Here is a 22,144-nt window from a genome sequence, read left to right on the forward strand (position 1 = left end):
GATGGCACTCACGAATCTGTAATCCGACAAATCTGTAATCCTACAAGCTTTTAGGCCTTGTAGGGTCAGCAGATTTTTGTGCTCAGCAATGGCAGCTCTTTGAAGTGGATTTTCATAGCAGAGGTAACACAGGCTGATAATACTGTATTATTACTTGGCTGTTTTCCTGTACTCAACCATCACTCAATAAACTATTCAAACTGATAAAGGAAAACAAGAAAAGCTTGAAATCATTGTGGGATGGAGGGACATGAGTGTCTCTCTCCCGCACAGCAACTAGTTAATCCATGTACCAAAACAGAATACAACTGAGAGATACAGAAAGTGACAAAACTTTGTCAATGAACATAGATGTTACTAGATACGATAGGAGGTTCTGAGTAGGGTTCTGTGCCTTTTAGATAGAAAGCAGGATTATATCTCACCAAGTCTATGAAACATGTATTATTCACGTATAAATTGTTATTTTATATAGTGTATATTTATCAGATAATTTTAGATAGCCACCCTTTGTATAAGAAGTCTGAATGTGCTAACGTATGCTAAAGTAGTAGATACAAATCTCTGTTCTGTTCTTCTTGAAGTTAATGGGAGTTTCTTATAGGCACAGCAATCAGAGAATCAGGCACGCAGGCTGTGGGAAAGAACATGGACGTGCCCTGAGGCCTATTGCTATTGCAAAACCAAATAAAAATGAAACAAGCAAACTACCTTGATTAACTGAAGCTTGCTATCCAGGGCACGTGCCAGCTCCAGTATCATAGCACAAGGCACGGCTGAATCAGTTGCTCCTACAAACACTCTCTCCTGCCATTGCTGTCCGAAGAATTTTGAGTCATAGTGGCAAGCAAGTACTAGGTGACGTTTTGCAGAAGGGTCGAGAGTGCTGATAATATTTGAAAATGTTTGATATCCATATGGTGTGTATGTCTGAAATGTATCTTCTTCAAGTTCCCAACCAGCCTGTAATCTTTGAAGACGGTGCTTGATATGCTGCAATTAAAAAAAAAATAAATCAGATTAACATTGCTTGCTTCAGAAAGATGTTGCAGACAAATTGTCATTAGCTAATTAACAGTGGCACTTAAGCTTATTTCTCTAAGTTCATGGTATTTTTAAAAGATAAATTTTATAGCAAAAAATAACAATATCATTATATAAAATAAGCAACATCTTTTCTACTTAGGCTTTGACTAACTCGCTTTTCATTTCTCCCTTTTTGTCTCTTGTCGTTGGAGTCTGAGGGTGCTTTGAATGATTGCTCGCTAATATGACACGTTAAGATCTTGATCTCTGAAGTTTCCAGACCAGTGTTTTTTCAGGTCTACTCAGGACAGATTTAATATTTACCTCTTCAAATCTAAACTCAGTTGTGCCCTAAAAATAAATGTCAGAACTAGCTGCAGAGAACTTGGTGTGGCTATTTTGACAATTACCACACAGATGCCACAGCAGTATAAAAAAAGTGCTGGGTTTTTTTTGTTTGTTTGGTGTGGTGGTTTGTTGTTTTTTTTTTAGCTTCTATGAGAAATCTGCCTTTCAGGTGACATAAGTTGTTTACAAGGCTGTAGAGACAGTCTGATTGCTGTAAATTAAAGAAAGAATTAAACATTTCAGTACAATGTTTTAAAAATGAAATCCTGTAAGTGCAGCTCATGTAAAGGTAAAAATAATAACAGCGAATCTATAAAAGAGATCATTCATTATATGCGTCTTCCTACCTAAAGACAATACCTCTAACAACCCCAGTTATACTTAGTACAGAGTTCTGGCTAACTCCTGTTAGTGGGCCATCTCTGTTAAGCAACTTATTTTTATGGGTCCCTAGAGTGCTTCTTCAAGGCAGATTCCTCTCTCTTTAAATAAACACTGGGAAAAGCCCTAAGGGGAAAAAAGAAAATAGATTTTGAAGACTTGTCCTGCTCTTAGTGAAGTCAGTGGGAATATTGCCATAAATTTTAGTGCTAGAACAAACTCCCATTTTGTTTGTGGTCACCCTCTGAAAGCTCTTATAGCATTGTATGGTCTTTCCACTATCTGTAGGCAGAGCAAAGGATGTCTGTTATGGATTAAGGGGCGTATATAAGCCTGTATGGCATTCCCAGTGTGCACTAGTCATGACTGGCACTAGCCTTCTCCCTTAAAGGAGTCTGATGCTTTTTCTGTGTCTTAACAAAAAAGTGTCAACCAATTCAAACTCTATTGTGCTTTGACAATGGAGGACTTTTTTTTTTTTTTTTTAAAGCTTTGGTGGGGGTATACTTTTGTACATGCTGTTACCTTGTAACAGGATGATCCTATTTTGAACATGATTTGTGGTTTTCTAGACTAGGCTCAGCTGGGGTTTTTTTGTTTTTCTTACTTTTCCCCCTTTCATTTGGCTGCCTTCCAGGGTATCACTAAAGAAACCACAAAACTAAATCTATAGAGACATGCGCATGCAGAGACATACCCACAAAAAGCATTTTAAAAAGCTGCATTTTTCCAGTTTACCAATTGCAGAGTGGCAAATAAACTTACTGTAGTTAGGGCTATCTTGGAGCTGTTGAGTCACTACATAAAGGGTAGATGAAGGCTAGTGAGATGTTGTAAATGTCTTCTAGAAAACTTGGCCGTACCAGTGTTTTAGCCTCCCACTTGGCTAATGTAATCTCTAACCAGCACGGCATGCAGTCCTGAAGATGCCCACACCATGAGTGCAGTGCAGAGGTGCCGACAGGGCAGCAACCTGGTCGTGTGGTAACTCCTTGTGTCTCAAATACAACGTGCTGGAGCTTTTACTAGCTTGGGGCCAGGTGCAGCGTGGATATGTTACCCCAGCATTAACACAGTGCTGTGCTTGGGCCAGCGGCACTAGCGTGGTACTTGGACCAGTGCTGCACTTTGTCATGTTGACCATTTCATCTGCCTGCCCATTTGGGCTCCTCCGCTCCCTTTCCCTGTTGGCACACCTACCTGAGGCAACAGTACAGGGGAGTGTAACAGCACGGGACCTCTCCAGAAAAAGGGATGGGGGGTGTCATTTATTTCATCCCTGTGTGGGGTCCCAGGGGATTTGAACCAGTGACCCAAAGCCTGCACATGTGAGGGAAAGGACAACTGTTGTGTTGTACTTTGGGAACCAAACCTGAGGTGAGCCTTTTAATTTAAAACATAAATTGAAAAATCTTTTTTTTTTAACTTCAATTTTTTTTTCTTGTGCTATGCAGCCCTGGGAAATAATGTCAGCTAAAGTGCAAGCTGTGTCACTTAGGCTGTATGCAGTCCAGGCTTGAACAATGATAGAGTCCATCCCACCAAATTAAAGGAATGTGTCCATCCCTTTAGTGGTCATTAAAGGGGTGTTCTTAGAAATTTTCAGGAAATATCGTCTTACCTGTCGTACGACATAATTTCCTGGTGATCCTGAGTATCTTTCTATCAGGATAGGGCGCAAATCATTCTCCCACATTTCAGAAACATCTGTGTTTGATGCAACTTTCTGAATAGTGTCAGAATGTAAAATTTTTGGTTGGTGAGAATACTGTAGAAAAGAGAAAAAGGGAGAGATTTCTATAGCTATAACTATCACTAGACATTTTTAACCATAGTTCTCTTCATAATTACAGTAAACATGATACATTGGGCTATTTTGATTTACTGACAACAAAAAGTAATCTTAAGAAAAGCGTTTCTCTCAAAAATTTATATTTTAAAGTTCTGTGGCTTCTGTATCTTTGATTTTGATGCAAAATATACTAGTATTAAAAACATGGGAGAAATTTACACCTACCAGCTGTACAAACTCGACTCATGACTGGGTTCTCTCTTTTCTGATATCTTAATTCTACACACATAGAGTCATGTCTGCAACTACCCTACCTTCGAGCGAGGCTTCCATTGAGACAAACACCAGAAGCTCTGTTTTTAGTAGCAGTATTTAGCTTTATGCTGTGTCTACATTACGAGGTGCAGTACTGCAAAGAAATGCATAAGCTAGCTCAGTCCCAGAAGCAGTGAAGCTGTGTCATTGTGGCCTCTGCCCACAGTGGCGGGCGGTATTGGTGTGACACACAGCACAGTGCAGCTCATTTGGGGCTAGCTGGGATATACATCAGCTTTGTGACACATGGGTTAACCTCAGAATTGGCAGCTTGTCTCCTGTGACAGCAGCTAGTAGTGCTAGCTACCTCCCAAGTCACTGCTTTTCTGTTGCCTAAACATGGACCTTTAGAGCTATTTTAGGTGACCTAGAATACTTGAGACATCCTCATGGGGATGGCAAATGCATGTCAAGGATGAGCAAGAGCCATGTGCTGTTCTGGAGAGGTAGCTGAATGCCACGTGTGATCCCCAAGGACATCTTGAATGCCCCTTTGAGCACCTGATTTGAACCTACCCAGTCTCTAGCAATTGTCTCCTCAGGGACTTCCTGAGCCGCTCCTGTTTTCATAGATTCCTATTTTAGGCACTATCATAGGATGCTCCTATCGTAACCGTTCCTTATTTCTATCATAGAGGCTTCCCTCTACTCCTCTCTTTCTCCCATTGAAAAATCCTGGTCTGTTCTTTGATCAGAACTGCCTTACATGATTGATCAGACTTGCTGTCCTTCAGTGTACCCTACCTACCCTCATTCTTTCTGAGATGCGGAAAGGGAGGGAAACTGCATATGAGTGTACCATAGCTTATAGACAGGGTAATGGCGTTTTCCATTTTATTCTTTTCCTTTCTTAAAACTGTTTAACAACTGACTTGCTTTTGGGCTGCTGCTACATTGAACTGACATTTTCACAGATGTATTTAATTCCATCATTGTGTACATTAACAAAAAATAAAAATATTATTCCCCTTCCTTGCCCACTCACTCTTGCGTGTCACTTCAGAGTTGTTTGAAATGACCACTGAAACTCACTACCTGGCCAGAAAGCACACTGACCTTGAGATCTTCTGCAGTCCTGTATAGTGACCTGTTATCTTAATCACCCTGGTGGACATATATTGTTAAAAAATATTTTTTGCCTCACTATTTGTCTTCTTTTCTACCTCATTTATGTATGTGTTGAGCAAAGCAGGCATGAGGACAAATATTTTCTAGACTTCACAGTAAGCATTTAATGCTACCCTTCTTTCTTTTCCTAGTCGTTTATCTATGCGTGGACCTTTCCTCTAATTCCACTTCAGTTTACTTAGTGAAATTAAGCAGAGGGGAGACACAAAGATACTGAATACTATGATGTCAATTTTAATATATTGTTTAAGCTTAAAGCTGAGTTTTAAGACTATGAGGACACCAAATTTTAGAATGTGCAGTTAACATTTTTAATGCTAGCAAATTTAGACATGGGTTAAAGAAAAATTGTATTTCATCTGAAGATGAAGAACTACAAATTTGGAAATCGCACTGTAGAAGATGCATAAACTGTATATTGAAAGACTGAACATTTAATACGGTGGAATTTACACCGATGTAGAAAAGGCGCAGAAAAGAGAAAATGTTGTCAGGGAGCTGTTCTGTTTAGGAGAAAGAGACAGCATGAGGAGAAAGCCCAAGGCTGCACACTTCAGAAGAGTATAGGACAATTTAATTAAGGAAGTTCAGAAAATATGCCTTCAGTTGAACAAGTGAAGGGCTCAGTTGGTACATGGAATTGTCTCACTTCTAACGTAGAGCGTGCTGGTAATTGTCATCATTGAATCACTGCAAAAAACTCTATTATTATTGAAATACAAATGTACGAAAACACTTCAGAAGAGAGGAATAAATTCCCATTTCTAATAATAGAGAGATCTTCAAATTTGGGGAACGAAAGGAATTACAAAAGTGGTCATGAAATAAAAGAGAAGCAGAATGAGATCTGTAGGTGTCTCGTACCTTACAGTGTTGGTCAATCTCTATTTCATCCATGGCCACAGCAGGGAGGCAGAACGATGTCTTTATGACAGGGCTACCACTGAACCTTTCTGCACTAAGCTGCAGAAAATTGCAGGACCTCAATGTCTACAAGTAGCCCACGCTTACCTCACTGATTTTGGTATATTTCAGCTCAGTGCCAACCGAAGTTAGCTTCTAAAAACTCTTAAGTTTAGGACCTGATTCTTCCTCCTCCTCAATGAGAGAAGGAAGGGAAGGTCTGCACTCTGTAAGGCTTTCAACTTTTGGCTTTAGGGAGAAGGAACAAAAGTTGTCAAGGGACAAGAATTTGATGAGAAAGAGGAAGTGGTTCTTGGTTAGTGTCTGCAGGGGCAGCAGAGTTCAGATGCTATGGTTCTGCGGTTAGGTGATACCACTTACATCATTGGCAAGTAGATTGACTAGCTGGAATGGAATGAGGTAGAGAGTGTAATCGTGTGGCTCAAGCGGGCTGAAGAAAGGAGCGCTGGGGCTACATGTGTGCATGTTGACTACTATGACCAAAGATTTAGCCTCACGTATTCTTATAAGTATTAAATATATGTGCATATATTAAATATATGTATTATGCATATTATAAATGATTTATGTTACAGAAACGTAGTCTACACATGAGATAGATGTCCTATATATAGTAAGATACAATTAATAGAACAGAATGACAAAGTTTCTCTCTTATTTGAATGGGGAGTGAATAAAATCAAGGAGAAAGGGAATGGCAAAGGGAAGTGAGTGAAAATGTATAAGGGCAGCTTCATTTTTCCAGTTTGTCCTGGACTCTGACCCACTGGTGAAGAGAACGGTGCACTGGATTAGTGGAATTCAGTCAGTTCAGGCTGAACTTTGAGTTCAGCTCTTCTACACCTGGGGATGGCCCTGAACTGGTATTTTCTGTTTGGAGATTCCTAAGCCTTTTAATTGAATGAAGTTTGCAGTTGTGTGCTCTCCCACGTTCCACATGGTTTGGTTCTTCATGAAGCAACTATGTTAGTGTTTCCTAATCAGCCACTAAGAATTGTTACACAGAGAAATCAGAGGTTTACTGCTTATTACTGTTTCATTAAACATTTTGGGATGGCTTTTTTCACTAGTTCGCACAACATTTTTAATTAAAAGCAACATAGTATGGCTCTACGGCATATTAAAATATTATGTCCTTTCAAAACTATTATGCAGTAGCTATCAACACCATCCCTACTTGTTTCTCCTGGATAAATGTACATGACTGGTGGAAGAGCTGCCTGTTTTCTCAAAATAAGACACTGTCCTCTGAATCATCATCACATCACATTGAAGATTGGAGCATAATACAATGTCACATGGAATATAATTTCGGATTTTGATCCCTCTTGTCCTGTTTGGGTTTCCTGTTACGTTCCCTGGCCGCCCCTGGCAGAGCTCACTGCCCTAGCTACCCGTTCCCATGCGGTGCGACAGGCATCGCCAAACGCGTGAAGGCTTGTCCTCTGCAGCCATTAGCTCGGGGCGGGAGGGAAGCCATGTTACCCACCCTCACCTGCGCTCCCGCAGGCGGGACCGGACCCCAGCTCCCGCGCTGCGCCCGGGCCGGGGCCCCACGGCTGGAATTCACATTCGCGCCCAAGGCAGGATGACAGGAGGCAGCGCGGCGCTTCCCGGCAGGTCGGGGCGGGCGGGGGGGGGGAGCGGCACGCCGCGGGGGTGCGTGGGGGCACCTACCGCTGCCCGGCTGCCGGTGCCTGCCTGCCTCCCGGTGAGGTGCCACCGTCCCCCCAGCTCCGCAACCAGGCGGAGGGGCGAGAAGGCAAACCTGACAAAGGCAAACGTGACCCACCTTCTCCAGGGTCCAGTCTGCTCCGGTGTCCCTCCCGTGCACCAGGTGGAGGCAGGCGCACAGGCACAGAGCCCCAAGCAGGCGGGAGGCGGCCGCCGGCCCCTTGCCCCCGCCCGCCCCTGCCATCCCGCCGCTCTCCCCGCCGGCCCCCTGCCCTCCGCCTTCCCGAGGCCTGGGACGGGGGACAAAGGGGAGAGCCGGGGCCGGCGGAGAAGGGGCAGCGCTGGAGGGAGGGAAGGAGGGATGGAGGCTGCCGCAGAAGCGGCTCTGCCGGCCTCTCCCAGCTCGTCCCCCCTCCGACCCGAGCCCGGTCCCTGGCGCCCGCCAGCCGTGCCCGGAGGGCTCCTTGCGGGCCCGCCGCCCCCCCGCCCCGCTCCTCCTCCTCTCCCTCCTCCTCGTCTCCCTCCTCCTCCCCCCCTCCGGGACCGTGGCGTGGCGAGGGGAGGCTCCCCAGGGCGCGTGATTTCCACCGTGAGCAAAGCCGCAGCCTGCGGTTTCCCCTGAAAGCTCGGTGTGTGTTTCTGGGGACGCCTTTGGAACGGCTGGCGGCGGGGGGTGCCCCCGGGCGGCCCCACCGGCGCCCCTCACCGACCACCGGTCCCAAATGGGGGTTCGTGAAGGGCCTCGACAGGCAACGGCCGGCAGAATTGCAGAGTGCTTTAATTTATTATGTTACGAGCCCTTGCAATCTTCCTTAGGCTTAAAACGACAGTACTGGCTAAAATGACAATCCTGTCTTCAGGCATTTTAAATTCTGTAACTATGCTATTAACCACCAATGAAACAAAATTTATGGTGAGGTGATGTTTTGCAGTAGACCAATTTAAACGATCAAACCAAAGATAAAAGCTTCTGAGCACACAAGCCCTTTTAAAGTCATCTGACATCACCATCCTTGCTCTGCGGGGTCATAGAAAACACCTGACTGTTCTGCATCACAGACATTCCATTTAAAGTCTCCGATTTTCACATAATCCTTAAAGTTCAGGCTTCATGTGAAAACAAATTGGAAGAAAAAAAATGAAGAATGAAAGAAAGAAAGGAGGGAGGGAGCAGGAGTAATCATCTTGCTGCACTTCAGCCTTATACTGGAAAGCCGCGTCCTGGAAACTGCAGCGTTGTGAGTATTCAAAGTGTCTGCGAGGGTAATATTAAGATAAATGGAGCAATTTGTTCATTTGTGGATTCTTGACCCAGGTTCCACAGATTTCCTAGAAAAGCTGGTGAATCTGCTGCCCAGCACACAGATGGGATCTCTGGTGGCAATAGCTTTACTGCAGATTCAGCATCCTTCTCGCTGATATCAGCTAGATAGATATATATTTATATAAAAACATCTGTAGATATAATATAGATATAGATATAGCTAGATAGCATGTGCCAGTATCCAAATTTTTTTTATATGGGGAAATGAGGAGTTAATTTAAATCAATGTCATTTTCTTTTCCTCACAAAAGTCCACACATTGTTTTGTTAGGAAATTGTTCCAAATGCAAAGCCAAGTCACTAGTGAATAGGGAGAAATGGGCAATCGCTTGATTACCAAGAAAAATCAGTGTGGTTTGCAGATTCTTAGACAAAAGCCCTGGCATGTGAGCAGAGATCAAGTCACAGGAAATTAGTCTAAATCCAGTTACCAAGATGACAGTGATCCCAACAGCACTACGCAACAGAACAAAAGTCTGTTGCCCCTCCATCAGATTTCCTGTGGTTGACTATATAATCCAGATGCTGGACAAAATTTCTGGCTGATGTGCCAGGGTTCTCGTACAATTTAGCAGGAAAAAAAAAATACAATAGCTACAGGAGAAATTTGCCAAGAATATAAGCTTGATTCAGGACTAGCTAACACTGTTTTCCCCTAAGGGATTGTGGTCCCACCGAGGGCTACAATTCTTTGATAGATTATGAATTTGGCAAGTGTAAAGTCAGCTTAAGACAGTGTTGATCTCGCCTACATGGGAAACAGATAAAAATGTAAGTGCCGGACCAGATGCATAGAGAGATCGAACAGGATTTTTTAAGGGTGTTACTTTCAAAATTTGGAGGGGAGTCCTTTCTCCCCTCCCCCTCATAATCACCCCAGAAAGTTCCTTGTCTAACTATATAAAGAAGACTGAGAAGAGAAAAACAATTAATATATTGAAATGTAACAGAAATCAGAGCAGTTCACAGCTGAAAAGAGAATTATGTAACTATCTTTAAAAAAAATACAAAAATTTAAAAAAATTAATCAAAGATGATGAACATTTTGTTTTTTCCAGGGATTTGTAAAGTAAAAACATGTTGCTTAGTCCTACTCCACACTACCAAATTGAAAAGATGTCAACAAATTGCTCAATGGCCAGCTGTTCTATTTTATACATTTTTAAATAGTTGGTTTATTACACTGCAAATTCAAATAGATGTAACCATATATTGTGTAGAGAAAAAAAAAGGTAGATTATTTGAAAGAAAGCATACATTATCTCTGAAAATATAATCTGTACATTGTTCCTTTCCTGTAGCCCAGTTGATGTGACAGTGCCACCTGCTGAAGTCCCGAAGGATGGATGTTGGAGGCAGCACTGTCAAAAGCCTTGCCTTGTGCTGGCACTACAGCATCAAGCATTTCAGCCCAAACTGCCTCTTGGAAGCTTGGTTGCCTGCTCTGTCATTACCTTGGTTATTAACTCTGGAGAAATGCACTGTCGAATGCTCTGGACTTCACGCATGCCTGTTCTCTCAAGAAGGGGAGCTCCTGCACCTTCCACTGTTTCAAATACAGTTTTGACATTCAGCTCTTTCAGCTGGCAGGCCCGTGGCAGGGAGGGGAGATTAAGTGTGGTTTCTTGTGTTTTGAATCCACCTAATAAAAAATTCAGGCAATTTTGTGCCTGACCTATGGCTGATTTACCAGCAGTGGTAAGCCAGCAGTTAGAACGTACAATCTGAGATTTCCAATGTTTGGCTGCTGTGCATTCAGAAATCCGTAGGCAGCGCTTACAGCCCAGAGGGAGAGGGTGGCTGGGCCGACGGTCACAAAGCAGCACATGGGCCTGCAGGTGCCCAGTGCTCACATGTGTTCTGTGGGCTTGAGCTGCTATTCATCCCAGTCAACTCATCTACCACTGATCTCTGTGGGGTTTGGAACTAAGCCTTTATCAGGCCATGGAACTACCACACTTAGTGATTCAGGTTTAAGAGATTCTTTTTCCATGGGCTGATGTATTCACAGACAAAGTTTTAATAAGGAAAATGAGCAGGTTAGCCCTAAACACTTATTTAGGGAAATAACTTTATTTCAGAGTCAGCACAGTAGGATTATCTGATGTGAGTGAGGCCACTTACCCGGCAGGTGTGAGGATTTGTGAGGTTGTTCTTTAAACTAATGGGTGTTAAGTGAATTCCAAAAGGTCAATTACATATAATTAATAATACAAATATATATTTTGTTTTAAGTGGATTTATACCAAGGTAAATTTTGATTCCATGTTTTTTAAGCCTATGCTAAAGTTTTCACTCTTTTGTTGGAGGTAGATTTTAGGACAAAGTTCAGCTAAGGGCTCAAACCGAGACGATGAGGTAATTCAGAGACAAATCCACATTTCAGGATTTTATCCAAACCAAACCTGAACTCCTAACTCTTTCTTGTTTCTCTTGGGGGGTGGGGGGGGGGGGAAGAAAGGAGGCCGTGACCTGAAAGGGGAAAAAAAAAAAAAAGGCATTTTGACATTTTGTCCATAGAGATATTAGTTTCTCTTTTTGCAAGCATTTCTTGCAGATCTTCCAAATCCTGAATAGGGGCATTTGCTATGCAAGATCAGTGTCAAAAGCAGTGAAAAGTGATCGTGGCAGCACATGCTTATGGATTGTGTCTGAATTTCTCAGACAAATGCACCACTCAAGTCTCCCAGGACATTTTCTTCTTTGTAAGCCAGTTAGATGGTATGAAAATATTCCAATCATTAAATTGGTGAACAGAAATGAATATATTATGTTTTCATTTTCAGGTACAAAATATCCAAATGCTATTTCCATGAATTTCAAACTGGAAAACCTCAACGTATTTTTAGAGTTATAAAGCAGTTGTTCCAAATGCAGTTTGTCTATATAGACCTAGTGGTCCATATAGAATGAAAAAGAGGGTTAAAAAAAAACAACTGATAAATACAATAAAAGTTACCTGGTATCTTGTAGCTGTAAGAGAGAGCAATTGGTAAAGTGCAGCTGGCTTCAGTAGGGAAAGCTCTGAGCTGTGAAAAGAAGCCAACCATCTGAGGGAATGATGTGGGCTTAGAAACAAGATTAAGAACTTTGATGAAATCCACAGGAAATCACTAAATGTGGCAGTCACAAAAGCAACAAACCAGAATGCTTGCCCTGCCAGTTGGTGCAGAGAGGGCTAATGCTGTCATAATGCTGCACTATATAGTCACACGTCAGTTGTGCATATGCACAGATGTATGTGCTGCTCTGTACATAGATGCTGAAATGCAGAGCTGCTTTCAGATATGTTTTATTCAGATATGTTTTTACAAACTGAACAGTTTTTGGATGCTTCAGGAGCATCTTTTTAATAGAAAGTACTGCCGCACAAATGCTTATAGTGGTTTTTTTTTTTGTTTTGGCTGATGCTTTCCAGTGTTCTGTAATAAATTGATTTTAACTGATCCATTTTCTGTTCTAATTTTTGAAAAAGCAGCTATTATGGCTTAGGGCAGCAAATTAAATAGCACCAACCCTATTGGATGGTATAAAGCTGAGCCTCTTTACAAAGAAGTATAATCGTTGCCCAGTGACTGTGGTAATACCTAATATCCATCTGGTATTGTCCATAAACAGCTATTTTTAGGGCTGTTCCTCAGAATGTGAGAAGCTCAATGCACTTCAAATGCTCTGGAGTATGACTCCCTGCTGTGCTAAACATCAAAAATCATGTTTATGGAGGCAAGCTCTATGTTTACAGTGGTGGCGTGTGGGAGTCCCACTTTAGAGGAAAAAGGAAACGAAGATTGCTCAGTTATCTGGTGCAGAGCTTTGGCAAGAACATCCTCTATTCATGGAATAGCCTTCATTAAAAAGTCCCAGGGTGTTTTTTAGCATTCAAAACCAGTAAAAAGCAGAATCAACCATTAACTGCTACAGTTTAGTTTAAAGTAGTTCCAGATTTCGACGAGAAGCTGCAGGCTAATTACTTATCAAAAAAAGCAACTCCAGTCAGAACACAGACCTAGTTATACTCTGTATCAGCTGCACTGTGTAAAGGTTTGATGCAAAATAGGGTGAAGTAAGCGGAAAGACTCCACTCAGCTTCAGTGGGTTCTAGGCCAGGCCTCAGGAGCGCAAGATGAAGGAAATGAGAAACGTACGTTACAAACAGCACTATAAATGACAAAGCACTAATCTGCCTCTCCATCTGTGTCTTGCTGAGATGAGAATTAGAGGCCTTTGAATTTCCGTTGACAGTTTGCCTTGTCCAAGTGTTTTCAGTCTAGTATATAATTTAAACTTCAGTAACTTCTTATGGTAGTGGGTATTATTTTAAGACTCGTACACAGAAATCAAATCCAAATTCAAGAAGGAAGATTATGGGTTGTCTTTTAACAGGGAGCCTTTTGGCTGGAGCGTCGTTAAAAATGCAGTTTTGCCTCACGACCGGTTTTATTTAGTACTTTTGCTAAACGCGTGTTTGCTAAATATCTTGCATGCAGAGATTTGCTGATGATGCAAGAGTAGCATCATTAACGCAGAGCAGGAAGTCAGGATTCGGGTGAACCAGAGTATTAGAAGCTGGGGGGGTGGGTGGAAGGCCTGAAGCATGGCAGCAGAAAGAGACAGCAGTGTCCAAAAAGGCCTGGAGAGCCCCTGGGCTGAGGTACAAGCTCATCAGCGGGGGCCGCTGAGAGGAGGGCAGGGACCAGCAGACCCGCTGTTCACTGAAAAGCCCTTTCGAGCTACCAGGTCAGAGCGGCCACGAAAAAGACCAACGTGATCCTGTGACACACTAGGTCAAGTATTTCCTGTGCAGAGATGAAGGGCCTCGTCGGAGGCCCTGGGGAGATCTCTGTGGGGCTGCGCTGAGCCGCCCACGCCCCGGAAAGGTGAACTGAAAGTAGCGCAGATGGAGAGGAGAGCTGCGGCTGCCCCGGGAGCGGGAAGGCACCGGCCGCTCCCTGAGGTACGGCGGGGGAGGGCGGGGGAGCTGCCGAAACGCGAGGCCGGCGCTGGCACAGCAACGACAGGGTGCGAGCTGGCGCCGGCCCAAGCTTTGGCACGACTCGTCGGAGGGGGCTGGAGAGGTGAGGCGAGGGCGGCAGCGGGACGATGCAGCTGCAAGATGGAGCGCGGGCAACCGCCGCGGGCGCCGCCCCGCCGCGCCCCGCCGCCCCGTTAGCGGTTCGGGACGGCAACCGCCACAGGCAAGAAAACTAACGGAAACTCTTCGGGGTAGGCTTGCGCATGCGTCGCCCCGCCGGCCGAGCCCCGCTGGCGCGGGGCACGCCGGGGCCTGTGGTTCCGCTCTTGGCGACGCCCCGGGCCGGAGCTGGGCGGCGGGACTACAGCTCCCGGCAGCCCCCATCCCGCAGCCCGTCCCGGGCGGCTCCGGTGCGTGCGGGGAGCCGCGGGGCTGCGATGCGCGCGAGGCAGCCGCGGCCCGGGGCAGCCGGTGTCTGGCGGGGCCGCAGGTGAGGGCGGGGTGGGGGGACGGGGGACCGCCGCCGTTAGGGCCGGGAGCTGAGGGGGGGAGGGGGCCGGGCCCGCCGCACCGGGGAAGGGCGGGGGCGGACTCGGAAAGTTCCTGCCGCGGTGGGAGCGGCGACGCCGCCGCCCCCGGCAAAGGGCTCTGCCCCGAGGGGGGGAGCTATGAAGGGGGGCCCCCGCCGCCCCCTGCGGGGGAAGTGCGGTCGCGGCGGCGGCAGCTCCGCCCTGGCGCGAGGGTGCCTCGGGGTGGGGGTGAGGGGCCGAGGCCACATCATCTCCGGAGAGCGGCGCCGCGGGGGGCTGTGCCGGCGGGGGCGGGTCGCCCGGCGGGGATTTAAACCCGGGAGGGGACGGGCCGGGAGGGGCGGCTGCCAGCGCCAGCCCGGACGGGGCTGCGTGACCCGCGGCCAGTAGGACGCCTCCCGCCGCCCCGACGGCGGCTCCTCCGCCGGTCCTGCCCCGCCCCGGCCCGTGGCGGCGGGGAGGCCGCCCTGCCCCAGCCCTGGCACCTGCGGGTGGCCCCGGGGTCCCGGCTGCTGCGAAGCGGGGGCTCCGGTCCTTCCCGGCGGGAAGCGTGAAAGCGACCAGCTCCCGCGGGGGTAAGAGGAGCCGCCGGGAGCCGAGCTCGAAGCCCGTGTCGTGCCTAGCGGGGGGAAAGGAGGGAGGATTAAGTGCCAGATGTTGGAGAAGCCGCCTGAGAGCTGCTTGGTTTGGGAGCAGCCCCAAAAGGAAGGGGATGGTCAGCGCTTCTGCGGCGACAGCGGGCTGGAAAGTAGGCTGCGAGCTGTGCAGCGGGGAGAGATGGGCTCCCTTCACAGCCCTCGTGCCTCCCTGCTTTTCGGGGTCCAGGGGCTTTTATTATATATATATGTATATCTGTGTCTCAATCTGGAATCGTAGGATTGAACATAAATTCCAATATGCACTTATTTGTTGTTCAGGGTCACTTTATCCTGACTACAAAGTGATCAGTTTCTGTGGTTCTCCTTCCTTAGAAAGGCCCATTTTTTCTTACAAGTAGCAAAAAATAAACTTTGTTAAAGACTTATATGCAACTATACTCGGTATGAAAAAGCTTTGTAAATGCAAATGCAGCATGCTTTTGGTAAATATAATTAACATTCTAATTTGGCAGCTGGAGGTGAGCTTTTGCAGCTGTTTTCACTGTCTAAATTAAACTCACGTAGTAGACCCGTTAATTCTTTCACTTTGTCTGCCTTTTCCATTTTCTGTTATGTTGGTTAGGCGTTACTGGTTTTTAGTTCAGATCCACCCCTAAGGTTTGGTATTTGATGTCTCCGGTATCTGTGAGAAGTGAGGGAGAGAAAAGCAATGTGTAGAAAACAAAAACAAGTCATCTTCAAGCACAGTTGAAGGCACTGTGAAGCTGCTTTCTTGAGAAAGGTGTTTAATGTTACCATTGCTGCCCTTATTCTTCCTATATATCCCCTTCATCTGTATCATGTTTAGTGTGTTCTTTAAGGTGGAACTTGGCTTTTCAGGTGTCAGTGGTAAATATTCAGCAGCTCTTTGAGTATTTGAAGGAAACAGTTTGTAGATACCTGTGATGAAAATCCAGAAGGTATTGATTTGTTCTTTCTTCTGGAGCCCCTTTTAGGAATTTTTATTGGGGAAGCAAGAGCTTATTTTTCTCCCAGTACTGCAATTCATGTTCCTCTCTTTCCTTATCTACTTTTTAGAACGCAATGGCAGTGGGGTTTTGAGTTATTACACTGGTAAATGCCAGGAGTGCGTAATCTGTTAAATGGACTGTTTTACCAGTTATCAGCCTTATTTCTAGTCAGGATGGTTTATGTTGTGTGTGATAAACTGTGGCATTTCCTTTCTAAAATTTTGTTTCATTTAATCTTAGTTGTAGTCTTTCTGAGGTATTGTTTGTATGTAAGGAAGGGAAGAAATAGTGAGCTTATTGATTTCGGTGTCCTGTATGGATCTATGCTCCTTTGAAAACTGTTAGTGATATGCAGTATCTATGTACTTGAACCACTTCTGCATTCACAGCTAACTTTTTCTGTGGCAGAATTTGCATGGAGAATCTAAAAATGATTCTTATCGAGCATTTCAGTTGCTCAAACTTGAAAATATGCTTGAATTATTGAACCAGGTAGTACAATATCTTTTAACAAGTATTTTGAGCCTGTGCTGATAAAAGGACTTATTTTACAGTGTTGTAGCAGACTTGCTTTTTTAATCAGCCATCTCAGCATTAATTTATTTTTTTTTCCAAAGGAACTGTTGCTCAATTGTATGCTATGCACATCTTCCTACACTTAGAGTTTGTGCAAGATGTTCTTCAGTTGTCTTGAATAAAAGTATTAAAATGGTATCCTGAGCACATGCTACATAGAAGTTTTTTTGAGTTTTGACATTATGGGTTTTTTTGACATTTCAATGCATTTAATAAATTTCCTTCCCTACCCACCAGCTTCTCAGTATGCAGCTACAGAGCAAAGCTGTGGGCTACTACTCCCCCCCCCCTTTTTTTTTTTTTTTTTCTCTTAACTGTTAAGTGCTCTGCCCTGCTACGTTACCATTAATTAAAAGATGTGGTAGCATATTGGGCACTGTTAGGGCTGATTTGTCTTGTGTATTATACAGTGGGAAAACAGTTAAGTTCAACTTATAAGTACAAAATGTTACTAACATAACATATTTGAGTACAAGGAATTGGTGATCCTGCTGCTTCACAGTAGAGTGGTTATGACATTACTTTGCAATTTTATGCATTTCATGTGAAATAACAACTTTATCTTTTCCCCTACAGGCAGAGTACAAAGCTTCAAAATGCTGGAGATTATCTGGGTGAAGCTAGAGATTGCATTTAATGTGATTGTGTCTTCAGACATTCTGCTCCTGCATTTCATGAGCTAAAATGTTTTATAAAAATGAAATCGGATACCTTCACTGATCTTCAAGTTAACTGTGTCCTGTGAATTCAGAGACGACTTTCTGAAGGAGGAATAGATTCATCACATGTGTGGACTTCTGTTGTTGCTCAAGGATACACTTTTTTCTTCATTCTAAAAGGCTATCTACATGAGTCTGCATTTAAGACATGATCTATGGAATTAGGTGAACGAGGATACTTTTAATGAGTTACCAACACTTATTTCCATCTGTGTTTCCAGCTTTTTTTTAATACAGAAGAATGAAGGACAAGTATAAAACAGCAGAGCTGATGTATTTCTGTGAGGCATTTATGTAAGCCTCTGTTGTTTGGATGTGGTGCTAAAGGACAGGCAATCTGCTTTTGATCAGCTGATTGTAACTGTGGAAAGACAACCTTTAATTTAAAGTAACTTAGAGCTGAAATTATTTCACTCTTTGACTTGCACAGAATGAAAGGGAAAATTAAGTTTTACTGGTCAGGGGTGTTTTACTGAAGTAAGAAAGGGAAAGTTACATTATCCTTGTTTTCATTTCAAACCAAGAACTGACAACATATTTTTCTTAGAATTTGACTACTAGGGAGATCTCGACAGAGTAAAGCAAGTCAGATGTCAGCAAACAACTCTTCTCCCCCATCCTTACAGAAGTTTTCCCCACCTACGTGTCATGCTGCTGCACCACAAACCCCAACTTTGTCTTCAAGTCCCCAGTCGGGGCTCTCCAGTCGACTCTCCAATGGCAGTTTCAGCACCCAGAGCCTCACCAACTCCCGGGGCTCTATGCATGGGGTCTCCTTCCTTCTGCAGATTGGTCTCACTCGAGAGACTGTCACCATTGAAGCTCAGGACCTGTCCCTCTCTGCTGTTAAAGACCTTGTGTGCTCTATAGTTTACCAGAAGGTATGGTATAGCACTACCACGTCCTGCTGACAGCAACACTTGTATTGTAACAGACTGCTAGTAATAACAGCGTGTGACTGAAATATGCTGAGAAATTTGGTACAGTGACAAAGATCCATATTAGATGTTTGCAGTTATGCACAAAGGAACTATCCCAAGATAAAAGCCTTTAATTTAAAAGGAGTAAACCCTCCTGTTACTTTCTTGCTTGTGAAATCTAGTAAAGGAAGATGTAGTAGTAAATCTTCTGCAATAATTTGTTTTCACAATATGGAGAATATGGTTTTCCCTTTCAGCAATTGTCAGTGATATCTTAGGTTTTTACCAGTTTATGCTTACTACAGTTAAGGAGTATTCTTGGAACAACAGCGTAGCCAGCTGTAACGAAAGGACCAGTTGAGGCTACAGAAATGCGCTGCAGGCCTGCAGACTTGCATGATACTCACTCTTTTTTTTTTTTGTCTCTAGCTAATAATTAAAAAACCCACCAAACAGCTAAGGCTGTTCTAGTATTGTTATTCCGTATAAGGAATCCAAGCCTTACTCTTTTACGAGAGGACTATTATCAGCATAATTCCTATTAAGAGAGGGTTGACCAAGAAATAAAAAAAATTTAGCATACTTTTCAAATGTGTCTTGGTTAAGCTGTTGCAGGTTCTGACTCTCTAGGAAGGAAGTAACATTGATCTTGCTGGTTTTGCATCCAAGTTTTATCTTTCATAGAATCAGAAGTTCTTTCGTAGAATCAGAGATTCTATGAAAGATAAAACCTGGATGCAAAACCAGCAAGATCCTAATCCTTTATTTAGGTTATTGGGTAGCTTAGTAGGATCTAACCTATCTGAAAAGTACTTAACTTTGTTTCATAAAATAATTAAGAAATTATTCTGCCAGTGGTGAGTGAGAGGGAGGGAGTTGAAGGTGTAGATTATTTTGCAGGGAATTGTTTTCTCCATGTCTTTCATTGTTGCAATTGATATTTATGGTTGTTTTGGTTTTATTAGATGATTCTTTTTCACTTAATAGCTTGAAAGAATGTAAATGCAAACATTTGCTTGCGTATCTTCCCCCCCCCCAATCTCACAACTTACTGCATCTTCTATATTTTTACAAACTAGCTGGCAAGCAAGCTGATCTCATAGTAACTTTATGAGCTACCAAAATGTAGTTCAGCATGTTAGTTCCTTTCTGAAGAGACAAGTTATTTGGGTCAACCTTTTTTTTTTTCCAACATGCATGTTAGGTGCACTTTTTCGCAGCCATTTTAGGGGCTGCTTTTTCTTTCTGTATCAACTCCTTCTCTTTGCATCTGCATATTTCCTGTCTTCTGTCTTAAAGATGAAAACACATGCATTCACACTTTTTCCTTTCTGTTCTTTTGACAGGCTCAGCTAAAAGTTTAGATCAAGTTCTTGTTATAGCTCAAGGAGCTTCTTGTATGCTGAGCCTAATCTACTGCAAAACTGATGAGGATTTCATGATCAGTTTTCTTCTTGTGTCTGGCTTTGATTCAGTTTATGCTCTCCTGCAGCTGATGCTACCAGTAAATGACTGCTCAGTGAGAGCATGTTTGCAGGCAGCAAACTGATCAGGAAACAACCTTAGGCACTGTGAATTTGTCCTTCATAAGTAGTTTTGCAGCCAGTGCACAAGTGGCAATATCCTCCCTCCTCCCTCTGTTTGACAGCAATACGTCCTGCCTTGACTTTTTTCCTCTTAGATCTGGTGACTGGTGCAACCATATTAAATATTCTAGTATTAATGTATAGATAATTTTGTATTTATGCAAAAGTTGTGAACTGTGTCTTCTGTGTACTGTCATGCATATGGTTGCCTGTTTTTTCCAGCTGAAAGCTTTGAAGCTACCACATATGCTGTTGAGATTTAACAGTGTTAAAGCTTCCCTTTCCTCTGGTATTCCACAGCCTGCTTAAACTGTCTTTTCTTGATTGGTTCCTGGCTCTCAACTTCAGGTTACTGTGTAGTTTGTTCTTGTGATAGTTCTGTAGATAGCAGTACCTATTTACTATTGCACTTCTTTAATTTAAAAGGAGAAATACCTTTTACTTGGAATAATATATAGCTTTCCTTCTTATTTGAGTATTATCTTTACTAGAATTAAATGGAAGTTTCCTTACTTATTTTTAATAGTGCTTTTAAATTACATTTCAGACTCGTATTTCTCTGTGTATTTGGAACAAAAAAAAGTTTCAGGTGTCCTTCCTCAGTTGCTTGGGAGCTTGAACTGCCTGCCTAACTCTGAGGCTGCAAATACAGTATCAAAGATGTTGATTAGGACTTACAGCAGATCTCTGAGGAAGCTGGCTTTTAATCTCTGTAAAAATAATTATGGCATCCTCAGAAGTCTTCAGAAAAATAGCTTTACGCATTGCCTTTATTGCTTTTAGGGGAAATTAATCAACTGTGGAGGAAACAGTCCTGCAAAAGCCTGTGTTGGAGAGCAGTTTAGCTAGGAAATAAGTACTGGGTTTACCTAATGCATTTTCATAGTGTTCTGTGTTGCCAGTCTTGCAGTATTGTTGATGGTCAGCTGTGCTTCCTGCTTCAGACACTGCTGTTCTGTGTAGCGTGTTCAGGTTTTGCAGAAGGGTAATTAAAAGTAGCATCAGCAGAACTGAAACCGAAGAGGCATGTGTCTGCAAGGAGAGTGAGATGAGTAATGCAAATATTTGATGTGTCTTTTAGCTCTGTTAAAAATGTTCTAAACAGGAGAGGAGCAAAATCTTTTTTCAAGTGTAGTTAAATTCAGGGAGCACTGTGTTAGGAGTGTTGTGTATTGGAATGCTTAGTAGAAATCTCAGAAAAAAACCAACTTTAGACTTTATGGGGATGCTTCAAAAGTTTCTTGGTTATAGTCTCAATCTAACTTTAATATACAGCAATCTCAATAAGGAATAAACAGAAAAGAATCAGACATACAGTTCTCAGGGGGAGGCTGAAGAGGAACCAAAGCATGAACAGATGTGACTGTTAGAATAGAGAGCATGTGTTTAGAAGCAGAAAAAATGTGTAGCATAAGTTGCAGGTGGACAGTGTGTGTCCTTGCACAATGATCAGATATTACAGAGGCAAGTTCTTAATCCTGTTTTGTGTTTAAATACTGTTTCTTCATTCCTCACATGAGCGGACATGAAGTAGAACGTAGGGCTTACTAGCTTAAAACTAGGAACTCACTAGATGCTCCACTGCCTGCAAACTGAAAATTATATAGGACAGCATGCTATAAATGTTTTATTCTACCTTATTTATTTTGTTCTTGTTAAACTAATAGCTATAAATGAAAAACATTTGATTGTTCTGTGCCATCACTTGTGCAGTATCAGTACCTGCAAGATTTATCATAACTTTTTTCTTAAGCTTATGAATCTTTACTTTCATAATTCTGAAACTTCCCTTACCTACTTTTTTCACCTACAAACCTCCATCCTTTTAATTTTCAATCATACTCAATATTGCCCTTCTCTACATACTTTTTCTCCAATGGCTTTGCTACATTTTGCACTGAAATAGGCCAATTGCCCTCCTACCTTAGGATGTTTGCTTGAAATTCTTGTGGTCCTTTCTAACTGTTGCCTTCTCTTTGACTTGAGTACTGATACACTGTTTACATGTACAATCTGTTTTGTAATCTACCAGACTAGTTTTTCTTTTTCTACTTCACTAAACCCACCCAAACTGTCACCACTTAGCAAAGTCAAAGGGGTGTTTCTTACATCTTATGGAATAATAAACCTCCCTCAGATTTTTATTCTGTGTTTTCGTAACAAGGTGCTCTCACATGTCTTAAATTTGAAAAAGAAAGGCACCAAACCCAACTATTTTCTCAATCCCTTCCTCTTCTTTCTCTGCCCTTATATATTTCTAGTGTTTCATTCCTGTTTGCTGCACTTGTTTCCTGTCTATTTTTTTCTTATCGAACTTGAT

The 22,144-nt window shown here is 43.2% G+C and overlaps 2 protein-coding genes across 6 annotated transcripts in view; one reads left to right on the plus strand and one right to left on the minus strand.

Annotated features, from left to right (window-relative positions):
• QPCT (glutaminyl-peptide cyclotransferase) overlaps window positions 1-8,085 on the minus strand; it is a 19,309-nt gene extending 11,224 nt beyond the window's left edge. Inside the window, exons 1-3 of one of the 3 annotated variants that reach the window (XM_064445848.1) lie at window positions 7,707-8,085; window positions 3,377-3,523; window positions 712-993 (exon numbers count right to left, since the gene is read on the minus strand). In XM_064445848.1, the coding sequence (XP_064301918.1) occupies window positions 712-993; window positions 3,377-3,523; window positions 7,707-7,832 (555 nt within the window). In that variant the 5' untranslated portion in view covers window positions 7,833-8,085. The remainder of the gene's footprint in view (window positions 1-711; window positions 994-3,376; window positions 3,524-7,706) is intronic. The other 2 variants (XM_064445847.1, XM_064445849.1) reach the window with 2 other exon arrangements.
• A 5,622-nt stretch (window positions 8,086-13,707) lies between these two features.
• PRKD3 (protein kinase D3) overlaps window positions 13,708-22,144 on the plus strand; it is a 47,695-nt gene continuing 39,258 nt past the window's right edge. Inside the window, exons 1-2 of one of the 3 annotated variants that reach the window (XM_064445856.1) lie at window positions 13,708-13,866; window positions 17,176-18,199. In XM_064445856.1, coding sequence (XP_064301926.1) covers window positions 17,909-18,199 — 291 coding nt within the window. In that variant the 5' untranslated portion in view covers window positions 13,708-13,866; window positions 17,176-17,908. Of the gene's footprint in view, window positions 13,867-14,231; window positions 14,375-14,812; window positions 14,990-17,175; window positions 18,200-22,144 lie in introns of those variants that run through there. The other 2 variants (XM_064445855.1, XM_064445857.1) reach the window with 2 other exon arrangements.

The sequence above is a fragment of the Phalacrocorax carbo genome, chromosome 3 (assembly GCF_963921805.1).
Source record: "Phalacrocorax carbo chromosome 3, bPhaCar2.1, whole genome shotgun sequence".
Lineage (NCBI taxonomy): Eukaryota > Metazoa > Chordata > Aves > Suliformes > Phalacrocoracidae > Phalacrocorax > Phalacrocorax carbo.